Consider the following 21,775-nt stretch of genomic DNA (forward strand, 5'->3'; position numbering starts at 1 on the left):
ACATCAAACCACATCTATCTCAGAGTCACTCACAGTCTCTCTCTCCCACACTGACTGCAGAGGGGTCAGGTGGTCAAAATATACAGGGATCTAGTTTATCTTTCCAACACACAACCCTGAACCCTAAAACCCACCGCTTTCAAAAGTCTGAATCTAGAATTCTAAGAATCTAAGAAATAATACAGGAATCTAGTTTATCCTATCAATAGTGTTCTATGTGTTCTACAACCTTCAATTAAAATAAACCCCACTGCTTTCTATAGACGTGTATGATGGGATGTAGGAATCTAGGAAATAATACAGGAAGCTAGGAAACTAGCGTTCTTCATCCAACACCCTTATACCTAACCCTTAACTAGTCTTCACCCCACTGCTTTCTGTAGGACTATATCTTAGTGAAACTCTGACAGAAACCCACAGACCTTGAGTGGTAGAGCAGGGCTGTATCAGCTCTGATGGGATGAGAGGCTAGAGGCTGTTGCTAAGCAGCTGAAGGATTATAGAGCCAGGCCAGGGCTGTGTATGAGAGGATAGGAGTATCAGCGCGTGAGTTGACAGGCCAGTGATGACCAGGCCAGATGCTCTGCTCTGACAGCTAGCTCTGGAATGGAACCATTTCTGTGTTTTACATCGACACTCAAATACATCCCTTCACATGTCAATACTACAGAACGCCAGTGACTAGTCTATCTGACAGTAAAAGGAACAACCAGATGATTTCCAGACTAATTATAAAGAATAATTGATAGGTTATTTATTTAGCTTAACAACTTCTGACAATTGTATTATATTTCACACATTAGAGTAGAATTCAGCACCCCAAGCTAAGGAAAAAGAAGCCACCTTTCATCTGCAGCATGACTCAACTGCAAGGGAAAGAATGAGTGTGTAGGAGTGTACTATTAAACTGAGAAAGTGTGAGTTTGTGTGTGTATCAGAGATATTACATGTACAGTGCATTCGGAAAGTATTCAGACCCCTTGACTTTTTCCACATTTTGTTATGTTACAGGCTTATTCTAAAATGGATTACATTGTTTTTTATCCTTAACAATCTACACACAATACCTCATAATGACAAAGCAATTTTTTTGTTGCGTATTCATAAAATAAAAAAAAATGAAATATTTACTCACGTTTACATAAGTATTCAAACCCTTTACTCAGTAATTTGTTGAAGCACCTTTGGCAGCGATTACAGCCTCGAGTCTTCTTGGGTATGACGCTACATGCTTGGCACACTTGTATTTGGGGAGTTTCTCCCATTCTTCTCTGCAGATCCTCTCAAGCTCTGTCAGGTTGGATGTGAAGCGTCACTTCACAGCTATTTTCAGGTCTCTCCAGAGATGTTAGATCGGGTTCAAGTCCGGGCTCTGCCTGGACCGCTCAAGAACATTCAGAGACTTGTCCCAAAGCCACTCCGCATTGTCTTGGCTGTGTGCTTAGGGTCGTTGTCCTGTTGGAAGGTGAACCTTCATCCCAGTCTGAGGTCCTGAGTGCTTTGGAGCAGGTTTTCATCAAGGATCTCTCTGTACTTTGCTCTGTTCATCTTTCCCCATTCTATCCCAGTCCCTGACACTGAAAAACATCCCCACAGCATGATGCTGCCAACATCATGCTTCACCGTAGGGATGGTGCCAGGGTTCCTCCAGACGTGACGCTTGGCATTCAGGCCAAAGAGTTCCATTTTGGTTTCATCAGACCTGAGAATCTTATTCTCATGGTCCGTGAGTCCTTTAGGTGCCTTTTGGCAAACTCCAACTGGACTGTCATGTGCCTTTTACTGAAGATTGGCTTCGATCTGGCCACTCCACCATAAAGGCCTGATTGGTAGAGTGCTGCAGAGATGGTTGTCCTTCTGGAAGGTTCTCCTATGTCCACAGAGGAACTCTGGAGCTCTGTCAGAGTGACCAACGGGTTCTTGGTCACCTCCCTGACCAAAGCCCTTCTCCCTTGATTGCTCAGTTTGCCGGGCAGCCAGCTCTAGGAAGAGTCTTGGTGGTTCCAAACTTCTTCCATTTAAGAATAATGGAGGCCACTGTGTTCTTGGGGAACTTCAATGCTGCAGAAATGTTTTGGTACCCTTCCCCAGATCTGTGCCTCGACACAATCCTGTCTCGGAGGTCTACGGACAATTCCTTCGAACTCATGGCTTGGTTTTTGCTCTGACATGCACTGTCAACTGTGGGACCTTATATAGACAGGTGTGCCTTTCCAAATCATGTCCAATCAATTGAATTTACCACAGGTGGACTCCAATCAAGTTGTAGAAACATCTCAAGGATGATCAATGGAAACAGGATGCATCTGAGCTCAATTTCGAGTCTCATAGCAAAGGATCTGAATACTTATGTAAATAAGTTATTTCTGTTTTTTATTTTTCATAAATTTGCTAACATTTCTAAAAACCTTTTTTTCACTTTGTCATTATGGGGTATTGTGTGTAGATTGATGAGGAAAACATTTAATGTAATCCAGTTTAGAATAAGGCTTTTTGGAAAAGGTCAAACGGTCTGAATACACAGGTGGTGGTGGTGGTGGTGGTGGAGGAGGGACAATGCTTACCAGCTCTAAGGAGGTGTTTCTAGTGCAGAGGCGTTTGCATAGGCTGCATCTGCCTTCTGCTACTGCTAATTAAACCATTACATTTGTATGTGTGCCTGTTTGTGTGTGTGTGTGTGTGTGTGTGTGTGTGTGTGTGTGTGTGTGTGTGTGTGTGTGTGTGTGTGTGTGTGTGTGTGAGTGTGTGTGTGTGTGTGTGTGTGTGTGTGTGTGTGTGTGTGTGTGTGTGTGTGTGTGTGTGTGTGTGTGTGTGTGTGTGTGTGAAAGATAAAAACAAAGGTCTGCTTTGTGTGTGAGGCTGGGCATGGGGCTATGCTCACAGAGACACCGGGGGCAGCACAACTTATCATCATCACTGCTCTTAATGATGGGGCCTATGGGCAGAGAACTGTCACACACAGGCACACACACAGAAGCGGAAAAGACAGAGAGCCCGGTGGGGAAATGCCAGCATGCTATTCCCTATAACAGTTCTTACACAATCCTCTGTCTCTAATTCAGCCTGTGCTGTGTGCAGACTGAACCACACTAATCCAGGCAGGCAGGCTGTATGTATGCAGGCTGCTTTACTCTCCCTGCTATCAGAGATGCAGTAGCTCATCCCATTCTCCGCTCCAGGCCTGGGCAAAGGCCAGCCTGGAGGACGTATCCGACCCGCAACCTGATTCAGTACGGCCTGCGGAATCATGCTCAGATCACATAAAGAATTTGCGATAGTAATGTTTTGAATATTAAAAGCCCAATGAATACTCGCCTTCGTGTAATGATTTAACTCCCACTGCTTGTGGGACATTTATTTTGAAGACACACATAAATAACAACTGCATGAGGACAGACAGTGACTGACAGGCAGACACACACGTCATAGATACAAATAGTAGCTAGCTAGAAATTGCGCAAAAATTTGTTTTTCAAAGATTTCAAAGAAAAAGAAAGTAGATAATGAATGTAGGGTGTTCCAGCAAGAGTGGACATTGAAATATTTCTTTATTAAGGTATCAGGGAAAGCTTTGTGCTTTGTGTGCAAAGAGAGCATCGCTGTTGTGAAAGACTACAACTTGTCCTGACACTTCCAGACGAATCATGCAGAGAAATATAGGAATATGTCTTCTGAGCAGAGGGCAAGTGCATCGAAAGAGTTGCTTTCTCAGTTGCAAAAGCAACAAGGACTTTTCACAAAACTGCATTCAGCAAACGATGGAATTGCGAGAGCTAGCTATGTACTGTCCCACAAAATTGCTAAATATAGCAAGCCATTCGCTGAGGGTGAATTAATTAAAGAATGTTTAATTGACTCTGCAGGAATACTTTGCCCTTGACAAGAAAGAGCTGTTTGAAAATGTTTCCCTGTCAAGAGGAACAGTGACACGGCGTGTTGAGGACATCACAGAGAATATGGAACAACAGTTGAAAAACTAGGTCAATTAGTTCACCTATTTCTCCGTGGCCCTGGATGAGAGCAGTGACGCACGTGACACGGCGTAGTTGTTGATATTCTTACAAGACATAAATGAAAATACAGAGGAGCGTGCTTCAGTGAAGTCAATGAAGAGCAAAACCATAGGGAAATATTTATTGGAGGAGGTTAATAAGTGTGTGGCAAAGCTGGGACTGAGTTTTGAAAAGTTATCTGTGTGACCACTGATGGGTGCCCAAACTTGACAGGAAAAAAGTTTGGCCTTTTGAAAAGGATACAAGATCAAGTGACTGAGCTGAACCCAGATCATAAAATTATTTTCCTGCATTGCATTATTCATCAGGAGGTGCTCTGCAAATGTGTTCTGAAAATGAGCCATGTGGATACAGTCACTAAAGTGGTAAACTTCATAAGAGCAAAATCTTTAATACCACAGGCAGTTTGTCTTACTGTTGGAAGAGACAGAGTCGGGTCATGTAGATCTCCACTACCACACAAACGCGAGATGGCTGAGTTTGGGGAAGGTGCTTAAAAGGGTGTGGGACCTGAAGTCAGAGATTGCTGAGATTTTGCAAATGAAAGGAAAATAAACTCAGCAACAAAAGAAACGCCCCTTTTTCAGGATCCTGTCTTTCAAAGATAATTGGTAAAAATCCAAATAACTTCACAGATCTTCATTGTAAAGGGTTTAAACACTGTTTCCCATGCTTGTTCAATGAACCATAAACAATTAATGAACATGCACCTGTGGACAATTAAGGTCACAGTTATGAACACTTAGGACACTTAAGAGGCCTTTCTACTGACTGAAAAACACCAAAAGAAAGATGCCCAGGGTCCCTGCTCATCAGCGTGAACTTGCCTTAGGCATGCTGCAGGGAGGCATGAGGACTGCAGATGTGGCCAGGGCAATAAATTGCAATGTCCGTACTGTGAGACGCCTAAGACAGCGCTACAGGGAGACAGGATGGACATCGTCCTCGCAGTGGCAGACCACGTGTAACAACACCTGCACAGGATCGGTACATCCGAACATCACACCTGGCCTCCCTGTGGCTCAGTTGGTAGAGCATGGTGTTTGCAACGCCAGGGTTGTGGGTTCGATTCCCACGGGGGGCCAGTATGGGGAAAAAAAATTTATGAAATGAATTGAAATGTATGCATTCACTACTGTAAGTTGCTCTGGATAAGAGTGTCTGCTAAATGACTAAAATGTACAGGATGGCAACAACAACTGCCCGAGTTACACCAGGAACGCACAATCCCTGCATCAGTGTTCAGACTGTCTGCAATAGGCTGAGAGAGGCTGGACTGAGGGCTTGTAGGCCTGTTGTAAGGCAGGTCCTCACCAGACATCACTGGCAACAATGTTGCCTATGGGCACAAACCCACCGTCGCTGGACCAGACAGGACTGGCAAAAAGTGCTCTTCACTGACGAGTCGCGGTTTTGTCTCACCAGGGGGGATGGTCGGATTTGCGTTTATCGTCGAAGGAATGAGCATTACACCGAGGGCTGTACTCTGGTGCAGGATCGAGGTGGAGGGTCCGTCATGGTCTGGGGCGGTGTGTCACAGCGTCATCGGACTGAGCTTCTTGTCATTGCAGGAAATCTCAACGCTGTACGTTACAGGGAAGACATCCTCCTCCCTCATGTGGTACCCTTCCTGCAGGCTCATCCTGACATGACCCTCCAGCATGACAATGCCACCAGCCATACTGCTCGTTCTGTGCGGGATTTCCTGCAAGACAGGAATGTCAGTGTTCTGCCATCGCCAGCAAAGAGCCCGGATCTCAATCCCATTGAGTACGTCTGGGACCTGTTGGATCGGAGGGTGAGGGCTAGGGCCATTCCCCCCAGAAATGTCCGGGAACTTGCAGGTGCCTTGGTGGAAGAGTGGGGTAACATCTCACAGCAAGAACTGGCAAATCTGGTGCAGTCCATGAGGAGAAGATGCACTGCAGTACTTAATGCAGCTGGTGGACACACCAGATACTGACTGTTACTTTTGATTTTGACCCCCCCTTTGTTCAGGAACACATTATTCCATTTCTGTTAGTCACATGTCTGTGGAACTTGTTCAGTTTATGTCTGTTGTTGAATCTTGTTATGTTCATACAAATATTTACACGTTAAGTTTGCTGAAAATAAACGCAGTTGACAGTGAGAGGACATTTCTTTTTTTACTGAGTTTATGTGGATTTCCCTTAACTGCAAGATAAAGAATGATTGGCTGATTTTGCCTTCACCGTGGACGTCATGAATGAACTGAATTCCAAACTACAAGGGAACAACCTTTTTCACATCAGCTGTACAGCCTTGTCAAAGCCTTCAAGGGAAAATTACTCCTCCTGACCCGTCAAGTAGAAGCCAACAATCTCACCCACCTTCCGACACTACTAGTCTGTTCCCTATCAGATGACCAGCGGGAGAAGTATACATCGCTGCTGCGTGCTTTGAACTGTGAGTTTTCTCCTCGTTTTGAGGATTTCAAAGTGTTGGAAAAAGACATGCTGTTGGTTTCTTCTCCTTTCACCTTCAATATGCATAACGCTCCCACTGACCTGCAACTTGAGCTTATCTATCTTCAATCTGATGCAGTGATTGGAGAACTATTTAAAACAATGTCACTGACGAGGTTCTATGCATCTCTCGATTAACAAAACTTTCCAAAGATTAGGAGTCATGCTCAGAAGATGTTTGTACTGTTTGGGTCAACATATGTATGTGAACAGACATTTTCAGTGATGAAATATAACAAGTCAAGGCACAGATCATCTCTTACTGACTCTCACCTCTCAGCAATCCTGCACATAGCAACGTCAGAAACCATACCTAACTTCACTGCTCTAGTCAATACCCATTAGAGACTTCACTCCTCACACTGATTGAGTAGTTTAAATGTAATGTTGAGCTCTCTCTCTTTCTTGTGTTTTTGTGCATACCCGTTAACAAGAGTTCTGTCCGTGGTGCTGAATGCACAGTGTACTTTTCCCTCCGTGTAGTTCATTACATGTTTAATAATGAAAATACCTACCAAAAGGAGAACATGGATGTGGTTTATTTCTGTGCATGTTAAAAAAGTTAAATAAGTAGCATATCTGGACGTGATTTACAATAGATATATCTGTCAGCACAGTCATATACATGATGTATAATCCTGTAATATGATTCTGGCCCGCGATAGCAAAAATATATTCTAATGTGGCCCTCCATGGAAAATAATTACCCAGTTCTGCTCTACTCTGTTAACCCCCACGGTCATCCTACCTCATGTCATTTATCCATTATAATTCTGCATTAGTTCTTTCCCTCCAACTTTGTCCTGTCGTTTTTCTGTCTTTTTCCTTTGCATCACCTTTTCCAGTACCATCTTCAATCTCCACACACATTGGCAGGCACAGCAACATGCCACTCACCTCCCACTGGGCCTGCTGTGATTGGCTCTTGAGCTGGATCAGCCAATCCTCGGGTGAATCACTATCGGCCTCAGCACAATGGTGCATGGTGATGATGACTGGGCGAGTCAGGAGGGCCCCTGGGGGGCCACAGCTCACCACTGAACTCAGCACTGTCTGGCAGTCATCGACTGGGGGTCTGGGGGAACACACAGACACCCAGGTTAGACGTGTTGGGACAGTGTGGGTAGTGTCTGTAGGAGATGTGTGTGCTGACCGGTGTAAACAGCAGAGCCAGAAGGGAAAAAATAGATTATAGTTACCTCATGCTGTCCTTCCTGTGAACGGTCACGTACATCTCATACACTCTACCCTGTGGGACGGCCCCCGCCGGAACTAGGAGACTCACCCCTGTGGAGACAAGACACCGCGATCACACACACTCTAGTCACACACACACACTGTGGTCACAAACACTTTAGTCACAAACTCTGGTCACACACACTTTAGCCTCACGCACTGTGGTCACACTCTCTGTAGTCACACACACTGTGGTCACACACACACTATGGTCACACACACACTGTGGTCACACACACTTTATAGTCACACACTAGTAACACACACACACACTGTCAGACACAGTCCAGTCACACACACTGTCTGTCCAGCCCTGCACTGACCTCCAGCCCTCCCTGTCGTGCTCACTCTGTCATTCTGTGTTTAGTGTTTATCCCCTACCCAGGCCCATGCAGACAGACAGCCTGCCAGTCAGACCGAGAGAGAGACAGTAGAGAGACAGACGGACAGACAGACAGTGGAAAGACATCCAAAACAACCACACCCATGTCACTCACTGCCCCTTCCCTCTGTCTCTTACTGTAGTTTAAATACTGCCTCACAATCCCCCCTAACATTATATGGTAGATATGAACGTATGGGATTTAAATGTTCTCCATCTGTGTCTGATTTGATTTGATTTGGTAGGATCCCCATTTGCCTTACTGGGGTCGACACATAACGAAAAATACATTACACCCAAAATGATTTACTGCTTTCTCTCTTTTTTCAACTTCTATGAGTGTAAATTACTGTAATTATTTAATTTTTTTCACTTTTATCTATTATCTACTTCACTTGCTTTGGCAATGTTAACATATGTTTCCCATGTCATAAACCCTTAAATTGAAATTGAATTGAATTGAGAGAGAGAGAGAGAGAGAGAGAGAGAGAGAGAGAGAGAGAGAGAGAGAGAGAGAGAAACTCAATATTTCATTACCCAGGAACCCCAAAATATTATATGACTAATGTGTGTTCTCTCTCTCTCTCTCTCTCTCTCTCTCTCTCTCTCTCTCTCTCTCACTCTCTCTCACTCTCTCTCACTCTCTCTCACTCTCTCAATTAAATTAAAGTTGTTTTATTGGCATGACATAACAATGTACATATTGCCAAAACTTACTTTTGAGATTTGCAATATATCTCTCACGTTCTCCCAGTGTTACTCGATGAGGTTGCTAATATCAGCCAGAGACAAGTTTTCCATAGAAAAACTCCAGAAACCCTAGAAGTTGTTGTCCTGTTTCTGTCTGCTTTTCCCAGCTGTCAACATGCATCTGTACTGCATCACGAACAGACCGCATGTGCTAAATGAGAACCGCACAGATAATGTAGGCAGTACTACAGCTTAAACAGAACAGAACAGAAGTGTACCAACCACACCCAGCTACTCGTACAGCCCGGTCACACAGTGTGTGGAACACATGCTCTGTGCTCTGAGCAGACAGGCACCCAGCTACTCGTACAGCCCGGTCACACAGTGTGTGGAACGCATGCTCTGTGCTCTGAGCAGACAGGCACCCAGCTACTCGTACAGCCCAGTCACACAGTGTGTGGAACACATGCTCTGTGCTCTGAGCAGACAGGCACCCAGCTACTCGTACAGCCCAGTCACACAGTGTGTGGAACACATGCTCTGTGCTCTGAGCAGACAGGCACCCAGCTACTCGTACAGCCCAGTCACACAGTGTGTGGAACACATGCTCTGTGCTCTGAGCAGACAGGCACCCAGCTACTCGTACAGCCGGTCACACAGTGTGTGGAACACATGCTCTGTGCTCTGAGCAGACAGGCACCCAGCTACTCGTACAGCCCAGTCACACAGTGTGTGGAACACATGCTCTGTGCTCTGAGCAGACAGGCACCCAGCTACTCGTACAGCCCTGTCACACAGTGTGTGGAACACATGCTCTGTGCTCTGAGCAGACAGGCACCCAGCTACTCGTACAGCCCAGTCACACAGTGTGTGGAACGCATGCTCTGTGCTCTGAGCAGACAGGCACCCAGCTACTCGTACAGCCCGGTCACACAGTGTGTGGAACGCATGCTCTGTGCTCTGAGCAGACAGGCACCCAGCTACTCGTACAGCCCGGTCACACAGTGTGTGGAACGCATGCTCTGATTGACCGTGGAGAGCTTTAAGAACTCTTTCAAAGTCAAATCTCTCTCTCTCCTTCTCTCTCCCCCCTCTCTCCCTCTCTCTCACTCCTCTCTCCCCCTCTCTCCCTCTCTCTCTCCTTCTCTCTTCCCCTCTCTCCCTCTCTCTCTCTCCTTCTCTCTCCCCTCTCCCTCTCTCTCTCCTTCTCTCTCCCCCTCTCTCCCTCCCTCTCTCTCTGACTCTCTCTCTCTCCTTCTCTCCCCCCCTCTCTCCCTCCCTCTCTCCAGGGAGTCATGCTTCAGTATGGCATTAGCCCCTATTACAGGCCATGTGTAGAGGATAAGGGTGATCCCTGGTGAATTAGAGGGAAAGACGTGTCAGGTTCACAGCATCATCTCCTGATCATAATGAATGAATGGAAAACTAGCGCTCCCCCCATTGGAGCATAGCCTGGGAAGGGGGATGGAAGTAAGGGAGGGGGGTGAGAATGATCACCATGTCAGTCCTGACTCCACATAGGCTCCTAATCCTGTTATTACACACACCGTGCTAAGTCACTTTGAGGAAACAGCCTTCTAACACACTCACCACGAGGGGACCTTGTCAGCTGCTCCATAGAACTATACAAGAGGGAGAACTGATAAAGCACCTAAAACCAATGTCAGTGTATGAAAGCACCAAAGCTCCAAACATCATCTAGAGGCTAGAGCGGTCTGTTAATTGCTTATGGCTAAGGCCCCTGAACCTGATGGTTTTTTTATAAATACCTTTACAGCCTTACCGGAATACTTATTCAGTTTAAAGTTCATTTTTAATAGGACTAATTAGTTTGACTTCAATTAATTCCACTGCTTGACTTCAAATGACTACCCGCTTAGGGATATTCTGTCTCAACAGTTTCCTTCTGGCTAAACAGACCCTGGCCTGTGCTGTATTAAAGCTAGAATCCATAATAGCTACATCCAATCAAGGTGGAACAACATGGTTGTGGACGGAATTGCAGAACCTCCACATGAGACCTGGATGGAGTCTGAGGACAAAGTGAGGGAAATGATCTCTGAGAAATTGAAGATAGACCACAGGAAGATTGAGGTGTAGTGCGCCGACAGGACTGGGAAACCCACCACCGGCCCAGTTGACAGGCCCAGGCCGATAGTGGTCAAGTTCCTGAGGTTCAAGGAAAAGGTAGCTGTTCTGGAAAGAGCAAAGAACTTGAGAGGAATGTATATCTTCCTCAACGAGGACTATCCTGAACCTGTGAGCCAGAAGAGGAAAGAACTGATCCCAGCCATGAAAGCTGCCAGAAGGTGTGGGGACATTACTTACATCCGCTTTGACAGGCTCATTGTCCACCCTCCCTCCCAGAAGCCTGGAAGGGATGAGAGAGCCAAGCCTATGGGTTCGTAGTTTCAACCCCGCAGCACACACACACACACCAATTGATTAATGGACTGCTGAATGTATATTTTTCTCTCTTGCTTTGTTTGCTCTTTTCAGTATTATGTCTATCTCTGATAAGCTACGCAAGAAAGGCCTGAAAATAGCCCATATTAATATATGTAGCCTGAAGGTTCATGAAATCATTAACATGTTAACATCAGATAACATTAATATATTAGCCATTTCTGAGACTCACTTAGATAATTCATTTGATGATACAGCAGTAGCAATACAAGGATATAATATCTATAGAAGAGACATAAATGCTTATGGGGGAGGTGTTGCTGAGCCATATCCCTGTAATGCTTAGAGAAGATCTCATGTCAAGTGTTATTGAAGTGTTGTGGTTGGAGGTTCACTTGGCACATCTAAAGCCTTTTCTTTTGGAGTGTTGCTATAGGCCACCAAGTGATAATAGTCAGTATCAAAATAATATGTGTGAAATGCTTGATAGTGTATGTGATGTAAACAGAGAGGTCTACTTTCTTGGGGACCTGAATATTGACTGGTTTTCATCAAGCGGTCCTCTCAAGAGGAAGTTTCTGACTAACCAGTGTCTGTAATCTGGTTCAGGTTATTAATCAACCAACCAGGGTGTTTACAAACACTACAGGAACAAGATCATCCACATGTATCAATCACATTTTTACTAATACTATAGAACTTTGTTCTAAAGCTGTTCACAATATAGTGGATATATCCAGGAAAGCCAAAGTTCCAACAGCTGGGGCTAAAATAGTGTATAAGAGATCATACAAAAGATTTAGCTGTGACTCTTGCAGTATGTGGATGGTGTTAAAAATATTTGTTGGTCTGATGTAATTAATGAGGAGCACCAGACGCTGCACTTGAATTTATGAAATTGCTTCTTTCAATTATTGATAAACATGCACCTGTTAAAAAACTGATTGTTAAAACTGTTAAGGATCCATGGATTGATGAGGGATGTTAAAACTGTATGGTTGAAAGAGACGGGGCAAAAGGAGTGGCTAATAAGTCTGGCTGCATATCTGACTGGCTGACTTACTGAAAATTGAGAAATTATGTGACTAAACTCAACAAAAAGAATAAGAAACTGTATTATGAAGCCAAGATCAATGATATAAAAACTTTGGAGTACTTTAAATGAAATTATGGACAGAAAGACAAATTCAACTCCATCTTTCACCATATCAGATGGCTTATTCATCACAAAACCATTTGATGTTGCCAAATATTTTAATGATTACTTCATTGGGAAAGTGGGCAAACTTAGGCTGGAAATGCCAACAACGAACAGTTTTTCATGCAAAAAAAAACTATTATGAAAGAAAATAATTGCAAGTTTGAATTTTGTCAAGCTAGTGTGGGAGAGGTGGAAAAAGTATTGTTATTGATCAATAATGACAAACCTCCTGACATTGACAACTTAGATGGAAAGCTACTGAGGATGGTAGCTGACTCTATAGCCACTTCTATCTGTCATATCTTTAATCTGAGCCTAGAGAAAAGTCTTTGTCCTCAGGCCTGGAGGGAGGCCAAAGTAATTATGCTACCCGAGTGGCGCAGCGGTCTAAGGCATTGCATCTCAGTGCAAGAGGTGTCACTACAGTCCATGGTTTGAATCCATCCGGCCGGGATTGGGAGTCCCAGCGCGTCATCAGGGTTTGGCTGGGAAAGGCCGTCATTGTAAATAAGAATTTGTTCTTAACTGACTTGTCTAGCTAAATAAAGTTTAAATAAATAAAAAAATACCCAAGAGTGGTAGTGGCCTTTACCGGTTCTAACAGCAGACATACTGTATAAGCTTGCTGACAGCTCTTAGCAAAAAATTGTGTTTGACCAAATAAAATGCTATTTCTCTGTAAACAAATGAACAACAGACTTTCAGCATGCTTGTAGAGAAGGGCACTCAACATGTACTGCACTGACACAACTGACTGATGATTGGTTGAAAGAAATTGATAATAAGAAGATAGTGGGAGTGGTACTGTTAGATTTCTGTGCAGTCTTTGATTTTATTGGCCATAACTTATGTGTTATGGCTTTTCAACCTCTGCCATATCATGGATTCAGAGCTATCTATCTAATAGAACTCAAAGGGTTTTCTTTAATGGAAGCTTCTCTAATGTCAAACATGTAAAGTGTGGTGTACCGCAGGGCAGCTCTTACCAATGACCTGCCACTGGCAATAAACAAAGCATGTGTGTCCATGTATGCTGATGATTCAACCATATACGCATCAGCAACCACAGCTAACGAAGTCACTGATACCTTTAACAAAGAGTTAAGTTTGTTTTGGAATGGGTGGGCAGTAATAAACTGGTCCTGAACATCTCTTAAACTAAGAGCATTGTATTTGGGACAAATCATTCCTTAAGTTCTAGACCTCAGTTGAATCTGGTAATGAATGGTGTGGCTGTTGAACAAGTTGAGGAGACTAAATTACTTGGTGTTACCTTAGATTGTAAACTGTCATGGTCAAAACATATAGATTCAATGGTTGTAAAGGTGGGGAGAGGTCTGTCCGTAAAACACTCCAAAAAGCAAGTTCTGCAGGCTGTAGTTTTGTCTAATTTTGACTATTGTCCAGTTGTTTGGTCCAGTGCTGCAAGGAAATACCTAGTTAAGTTGCAGTTGGCCCAGAATAGGACGGCACGTTTTGCTCTTCATTGTAATCAGAGGGCTGATATAAATACTATGCATGCCAGTCTCTCTTGGTTAAGAGTTGAGGAGAGACTGACTGCATCACTTCTTCTTTTTATAAGAAATATTAATGTGTTGAAAATCCAAAATTGTTTGCATAGTCAACTTACACAGCTCTGACACACACACTTACCCCACCAGACATGCCACCAGGGGTCTTTTCACAGTCCCCAAATCCAGAACAAATTCAAGAAAGCGTACAGTATTATATAAAGCCCTTATTGCATGGAACTTCCTGCCATCTCATATTGCTCAAATAAACAGAAAACCTGGTTTCAAAAAACAGATAAAGCAACACCTCATGGAACAACGACTCTCCTCTATTTGACCTAGATAGTTTGTGTGTATGCATTGATATGTAGACTACCTGTGCCTTTTTAAAAATGTATGTAGTTCTGTCCTTGAGCTGTTCTTGTCTAATGATCTGTATTATGTCATTCTGTATTATGTTTCATGTTTTGTGTGGACCCCAGGAAGAGTAGCTGCTTCTTTTGCAACAACTAATCGGGATCCTAATAAAATACTAAATACCATATTTTTGGACTTATAAATCGATGATACTGTATATACCCATTGATTGTTGAAGAACATTACTTATAAAGGACCCAAGAGATTGGTTCAACTGTTGTACCCCATCAAAACCCAAAATATAAGCTTGTCTAACTCCAATGTTTCTAAATCATGTAAATGTAAACAAACACTGTATAGCCTCAAAACATGCTTAAAACTATAGTTGTGATATTATGGATGGTCAGTCCCGGGCTGTATCACAACCGGCCGTGATCGGGAGTCCCATAAGGCGGTGCACAATTGGCCCAGTGTTGTCCGGGTTAGGGGAGGGTTTGGCCAGGGGGGCTTTACTTGGCTCATCGCGATCTAGCGACTCCTTGTGGCGTGCCGGGCACCTGCAGGCTGACCTCTGTCGCAAGCTGAACAGTGTTTCCTCTGACAGATTGGTGAGGCTGGTTTCCAGATTAAGAGGGCGGGTGTTAAGAAGCGTGGTTTGGCGGGTCATGTTGCGGAGGACAAATAACTCGACCTTGGCCTCCTGGGCCCGTTGGGAAGTTGCAGCGATGAGACAAGATCAAAATTGGGGAGAAAAAGGTGGTAATTTTTTTTTTATAATATAGACCAATTACTTTGAGACTGTACTATAAAGACCCATACCTGAGTTGGGGACAATGAGGTGTCCACCCATGGAGTTGAAGGAGCCCAGAGCGGTACAGGAGGGGTCCCTGGTGCCGGTACGGAGCAGGGTCTGGGTCTGGGTCCTCCTCCCCATGGTGTCCCCATCCAGCAGGCAGTGGGGCAGCTTAGGGGACAGCTTGGAGGAGAATTCAGACAGGTCCTCTGAAGGGGTTACCAGACCAGAGGAGTTGTACACCTTGATCTTCAGGTTGGGCAGGGGGTCCAAGAGGGGGGAGTTGGTCATGGGAATCTTGTCTGCGACGTCATGGAGGGCATAGACCGGACCGCGGTACATGGCCGCTGCAGAGGTCAGGTCAGGGGGTGTTGTCAGGAGGTCAGCTGGGGACAGGAGAGGAGAGGACAATGGTGATGTCAGTGGTAAGACTACTGTATCGTCTAAGTAGAGGTGCAGTTCAATCAAACTCAACCACCATCAGGACCGGTCAGTACTGAGCTGTTAAGAGGCTTTAGAAAAGTTGTTAAGGCCATCTTTCTTTTTCTTTGCTTTTAAGTAGCTTTTCTTGTGGGTTGACACGGCTGGTGTCAGCTATGTCCTGCTTAAACTCTACTAAACTGTATTGAGTTATTTGTTTACTCTACAGCTCTACACATAAACAGTGTGAAGTGTCCTGTTACTCAGTGCTCCAACCTTAACTATCGCTCTGCAGCACAGTGTTTCATAAGGAACAGATGGCTTCATTATATAGCAGTTTACCTAACAGGTACACACATGAATATTGATGATTTGTGCTGAGTGGGCGGGGTGGGGACAGTAACAGTCACACTCTGGGTCCTCACACATCTCCTCACACACCTCCTCCTCACCTCCTCCTCATCTTCTCCTCATCTTCTCCTCATCTCCTCTACCATACACAGTGTAAGAGAAATGGTAAACGTATATACAGCCAGTATGGTAAATAGCTAGTGGTGCGTTTGAATAGTGAGCCTATTTAGATTCTATATCAACATTGTTAATCAACGTGTTGTTGTCAACATGCAGTGTGTTTACCTGTCTGTCTGGGGTTGGGACTCTGTAGGTGAGGGATGACACCAAGGCACAGAGGGGTAAACGCAGCACCTGTAGTGTGGACTAATGTCTTTCTTTGACTCTATTTTTATCTCTCTCTTTCTATCAGCGAGGTGCAGGCTGCTATATAAACCAATCCTCTCCTGCCACAATCAAATTTCACTTGAAAATACAGATAGATAGGGAGGTTGTATAACAGCTATTTATCACCTGTTATTCTGATACAAAAATACACCCCTCACACACACATAAACACACATAAACACACATAAACACACACACACTCACAGACACACACACACACACACACACACTCACAGACACACAGACACACCTCCGACCCACCTGTTCGAGCCGTCTTGATGCTGACAGGCTGGAAACCCCCGTTGAGGGCCGAGGTGTCTATGATATCAGAGTCAAAGTCGCGGTGGTGCTTCCTGTAGACGAACAGCGCCACGATGACGGAGATGACCAGACACATGATCACAGCGATGACGACGCCTACGTACAGCGCCACATCATCTGTACTGGGGGCAGCTGGGGGGAGAGAAGGAGAGAGAGAGAGAGAGAGAGAAAGAGAGAGAGAGAGAGAGAGAGAGAGAGAGAGAGAGAGAGAGAGAGAGAGAGATTTGACTTTGAAAGAGTGCTCAAAGCTCTCTGCGGGAAAGTTTATTTAGATATGTAATCAAACATATTAACTCCATTAATCACATGTGATAGGCAGTGGTGTTATCAGTCCTAATGAAGACAGTATCAGGGGCCCAATATCCTGCTTATAGATTGAGTATTTAATAACATCAGACACTAATCCACATTATTATGAATTCATTCTGGTCCCCTATGTAGAATTCCACCTTTGCATCATACACACTTCTATAAAAAGACATGTGGGTGTTGTTGAAGTTTATGCACTGTGCATTACCATGTCATTATTGATATATTAAGGTATATCATAACACAAAGGTTGAATTTGATATATTGGAATGTTCAAGGACATAGTGAAATGTCAAACCTGTACTATAACTAAGCTACTGTAATGTTGGGTTGGTCCAATGTCCCGATAATGAGAGTTTAATGTGCCAGGAGTTTAGAGTTGAATAGAAGGGCAGATTAGTGGCACTGTCAGATGACATTACAGAGAGAGAGAGAGAGAGAGAGAGAGAGAGAGAGAGAGAGAGAGAGAGAGAGAGAGAGAGAGAGAGAGAGAGAGAGAGAGAGAGAGAGAGAGAGACAGACAGACAGACAGACAGACAGACAGACAGACAGACAGACAGACAGACAGACAGACAGACAGACAGAGAGAGCCAGAAAGAGAGAGAGAGCCAGAAAGAGAGAGGAGGAAGATAGTGTGTGTGTGTGAGAGAGAGAGAGAGAGAGAGAGAGGGAGAGAGAAAGAAATAGAGAGAGAGCGAGACAGACAGAGAAAAAGAGTGTGAGAAAGATAGAGAGCAGGAGAGAGAGAGAGGGAGAGAGAGAGGGAGGGAGGGAGGGAGGACGGGGGAAGGTAGTGTGAGAGAAAGAGTGAAAGAGAGAAAGAGAAAGAGAGTGAGAGAGAGAAAGGAAAGGGAGCAGGGGGTATTGTATGACATGCATAATAGCATTCCCCGTACCTGGGTATGCATTACCATTAGCTCTGAATAACAAGGTTACTACAGTACAGGAATGGTACAGGCTAATGGCACATCTGTGAAGCTTGAAGGTTCTAACAAGGAGATTAACTAGCCTGGAACTAGCCAGGATCTAGCCTGGAACTAACCTGGAACTAGCCTGTATCTAGCCTGGAACTAGCCTGGATCTAACCTGGATCTAGCCTGGAACTAGCCTGGATCTAGCCTGGAACTAACCTGGAACTAGCCTGTATCTAGCCTAGAACTAGCCTGGAATTAGCCCGGAATTAGCCTGGAACTAGCCTGAAACTAGCCTGAAACTAGCCTGGATCTAGCCTGGAACTAGCCTGGATCTAGCCTGGATCTAGCCTGGAACTAGCCTGGATCTAGCCTGGATCTAGCCTGGAACTAGCTTGGATCTAACCTGGAACTAGCCTGGATCTAGCCTGGAACTAGCCTGGATCTAGCCTGGATCTAGCCTGGAACTAGCCTGGATCTAGCCTGGAACTAGCCTGGATCTAGCCTGGAACTAGCCTGGATCTAGCCTGGAACAGGATCAAAAGTCCGCTTCGTAAAGATATATGTATATTAGTCTGCTGTAAATTACAGAGGTCCCTGATGGACCATCTATACTAACATTCCTTTATCTCTGTCTCTCCCCATCCCCCAGTCCCTGGCTTTGTTCTTTCGTTTTTCTGATAAGATCTAGAAATAACCCCCGTTTCACATTTCTCCTTTCATCTTTCCCTCCCAGATCTTTTCTTCTTCTGTCCATTTTCCAGCTGGAGAATGAGTGATTTTAAGGCCTAGTTTGGTTCTGTTCGTTCTAGTGGCTGCGTGTAGAACCCAGGCTGTAATGACCATAATTAAAGTGGGACAGTTATAGATGGATGGAAACAGTGAAACAGTGTCAAAGCCTTATGTTGATGATTGTCAAGAATGGCCTTCACTGTCAAGAAACTGACAAGTGAAATATAGAGCCTTCTTTACAGGTGTGTCTAAACGCCACTGGCAAAGTGTGTGTGGGAGGGGGAGTGTGAGAGAGAGACAGAGAGGGAGAAAGACAGTGGAGGAGAGAGAGAGACAGAAATACAGACAGACAGACAGAGCAGTGAAAGAGAGAGTAAAGACAGGTTGAGTGAAAACCTAACAAGAACAAAGGATTTCAAGCCATGTGTCATCAGGGAGAAATCAACACGAATAGTGTTGATACATTACCTATAGTCTAAAGAGAACATCATTGTACAATGGCTCAGAGAAAAGGGCCATTGATGGTTTCATATGATTGAACAATTTATTCCAAATGGTGTTGATCAATGGTGTACCAGTAGATGGCAGTATTAACCACAGATCCAGCCCCACAGCCATAAATGACTAACTGGTGTGAACGTTGGACCATTTGCGTCCTGTTAAGTGATGCAGATGGTACTCAATCTGTGTCTTCTAACTTCACATGGGGGAGGAAGGATGAGGGGGCAAGAGGGAGTACTTAGACTACAGGAGATGTGTGGAGAACGGAAAAGTACAGTAAATGGAATTAATGTGCTGTAGGTTTTTTCTCTTGTTATGATATTTATGTGCACTATGCATTTCTGTCATAGCATATAGAATTTCACTGTTGTCTACAGTATCATTGTATCATGCAGTCTACTGTTGAGTATAGTCTCTGTTTTAGTATTATCCTCAGCCAGTTGGCCGTTTGTTCAGACAAGCTCTGTGTTTAAAGGCACTAATCAGCGTCAGGATCAAAGCAGTGCTGCCCGCTGACCCTCACACACACACACAGTGTAATGATGGTGAGCCAACACCTTAATCTGCTGAACGCAGCCCTGCCCCAGAGCAGTGGCGGTTCTAGACCATTTCAACTGGGGGGGCCAAGCTGGGGCCAGTTGTACGGTTAGAGGGGCCAGTTACATTAGATGTTATTGTTGTCATCTCGTTTTCTTCACTGCATTGCAGGCATTAGCAGGCAAAAGACCATGTTCATAATCATCATCGTTGCCACTGTCTAATAACGGATGTAAAAAAAGAACGATAGCAAAAATGTGTTATGTCAAAATGATTTCATACTCCACATTTAGGGGGGCCACAAGGGGGTCCAAAATTGTTGTCACAGGGACACTAGAGGCGACATTACAGACGCGGGTTCGATCCCAGGCTGTGTCACAGCTGGCCGCGACCAGGAGGCGGTATACAATTGGCCCAGCATCGTCCGGGTTAGGGGAGGGTTTTGTGGGCCGGGATGTCCTTGTCCCATCGGGCTCTAGTGACTCCTTGTGGCGGGCCGGGCACATGCACGCTGACAAGGTCGCCAGGTGTACGGTGTTTCCTCCGACACATTGGTGTGGCTGGCTTCCGGGTTAAGTGGGCATCGTGTAATGAAGCAGTGCGGGTTGGTAGGGTCATGTTTCGGAGGACGCATGGCTCTCGACCGTCGCCTTTCCCGAGTCCGTACGTGAGTTGCAGTGATGAGACAAGACTGTAACTACCAATTGGATATCACGAAATTGTGGAGTAAAAGGGGTAAAAATTACAAAAAAGTACAATTTTCTTTTTAAATAAATCAAGGGTTAGGAAGGTTATGTATTTGACATAACTGCACTCAGCCATGAGAACACTAGGATTAACTCACACCACACCACAATGACAGATAATGTTACTTTGCTTGAAGATTTATGAATTTATGCATAGCACTGCAGACCACTGCCAGATGTTGTGTGATAATTGCAGTACGAAGGGATTTTCAACCCCAATCAGCTCACCCTACGAGGCCCTCAGTACACCCCAAGTCTAGCAGGCCTTAACATAGACATCAAGTTAAAAACAGCAGATTCTCCTTAGATCCATACGTTAGGCCACTAATCTCCACTCAATGCAGCCAGAGCCAAATTATGAAAGTCAGAAAATGTAATTTCACTGCACTCCCTCTGCCAAGCTCCCCTGCAGTTATTTAACATACAGCCCCTTCGTCGAACAATCTCCTATCCACGCTTTGATGATAAAGGCAGCAACCTACTAAGTGTGCGTATTTAAATGTATCACTTAGATTAATACATCCCTTTGAACAAGAGCAATTGTCGGAAAGGGAGAAAAATACAAGAAATGGAAATGAAAGGGATTATTGGACACTTATTTTTCTGCGTAGAGGTGAAGACTGGAGAGTTATAAAGAATGAGAAAGACAAAGGTAGAGAGAGATATAAGAGCGAGACAGGTGAGAGAGAGCCAGGAGAGAGAGAGAGAGAGAGAGACAAAGAGAGAGAGAGACAAAGAGAGAGACAAAGAGAGAGAGAGAGAGACATAGAGGTGTAATATTTCTGCAGTACTCTGTGTCTCAGTCTGAGATGTGATCTCTGGTGACTGCGGTAAGACAGTGGCAGGCTGGCAGCCTAGAGACAATGAGCACCAACAGGGTAAAATAGCACTACCAGCCTTGGGTAAGAGGGCCAGACAGGGTGAAATAGCACTACCAGCCTTGGGTAAGAGGGCCAGACAGGGTGAAATAGCACTACCAGCCTTGGGTAAGAGGGCCAGACAGGGTGAAAACAGATAGTCAGGCAGCCAAGCCACGTTATATGAGAGAGAGCAGAGAGACAGAGAGGTAAAGTGAGGCAGCGACCACAGGAGGAGGCTAGGAGGAGTGAAAGAGGGAGGGTGAGGCATGGCAGGTCACAGGGCAGTGATGGGAAATAAGGTTGACACTTTATTTGACAGGAGTATGTATAAGGTCTTTATGCAAATTCATCATTACATCCCTTTTGTGGAGGCCAATTGTGAAAACATCATTGTGAATATGACAATTGTGAATATGATGATTGTTATGCAGATGCTGTAAAGACCTCATGCATATATCCCGGCAATAATGTCTGTCTTGGAAAAAATAACAACAAAGGAATTAATAAATAAATAAAAACAATAACTCACATGGATATCCCAAATCAATCTTGTCTTTGTTGAATTCAGAGGACTTCTGATATAAGGAACCTTTGGGGTAGGGTGGGGGGTGGGGGGTGAAAATCA

The 21,775-nt window shown here is 44.6% G+C and overlaps 1 protein-coding gene and 1 non-coding gene across 3 annotated transcripts in view; one reads left to right on the plus strand and one right to left on the minus strand.

Moving 5' to 3' along the window:
- The window catches only part of LOC115149218 (netrin receptor UNC5C), a 102,015-nt gene that overhangs the window by 10,414 nt on the left and 69,826 nt on the right, over positions 1-21,775 (minus strand). The window contains exons 7-11 of one of the 2 annotated variants that reach the window (XM_029691879.1): positions 21,680-21,739; positions 16,495-16,686; positions 15,102-15,461; positions 7,699-7,786; positions 7,397-7,574 (exon numbers count right to left, since the gene is read on the minus strand). In XM_029691879.1, the coding sequence (XP_029547739.1) occupies positions 7,397-7,574; positions 7,699-7,786; positions 15,102-15,461; positions 16,495-16,686; positions 21,680-21,739 (878 nt within the window). The remainder of the gene's footprint in view (positions 1-7,396; positions 7,575-7,698; positions 7,787-15,101; positions 15,462-16,494; positions 16,687-21,679; positions 21,740-21,775) is intronic. The other variant, XM_029691880.1, reaches the window with a different exon arrangement.
- On the plus strand, positions 5,023-5,097 carry trnaa-ugc (transfer RNA alanine (anticodon UGC)). The gene has a single exon. It is a non-coding gene; the product is annotated as a tRNA-Ala (tRNA).

This window comes from Salmo trutta, chromosome 15, assembly GCF_901001165.1.
Source record: "Salmo trutta chromosome 15, fSalTru1.1, whole genome shotgun sequence".
NCBI lineage: Eukaryota > Metazoa > Chordata > Actinopteri > Salmoniformes > Salmonidae > Salmo > Salmo trutta.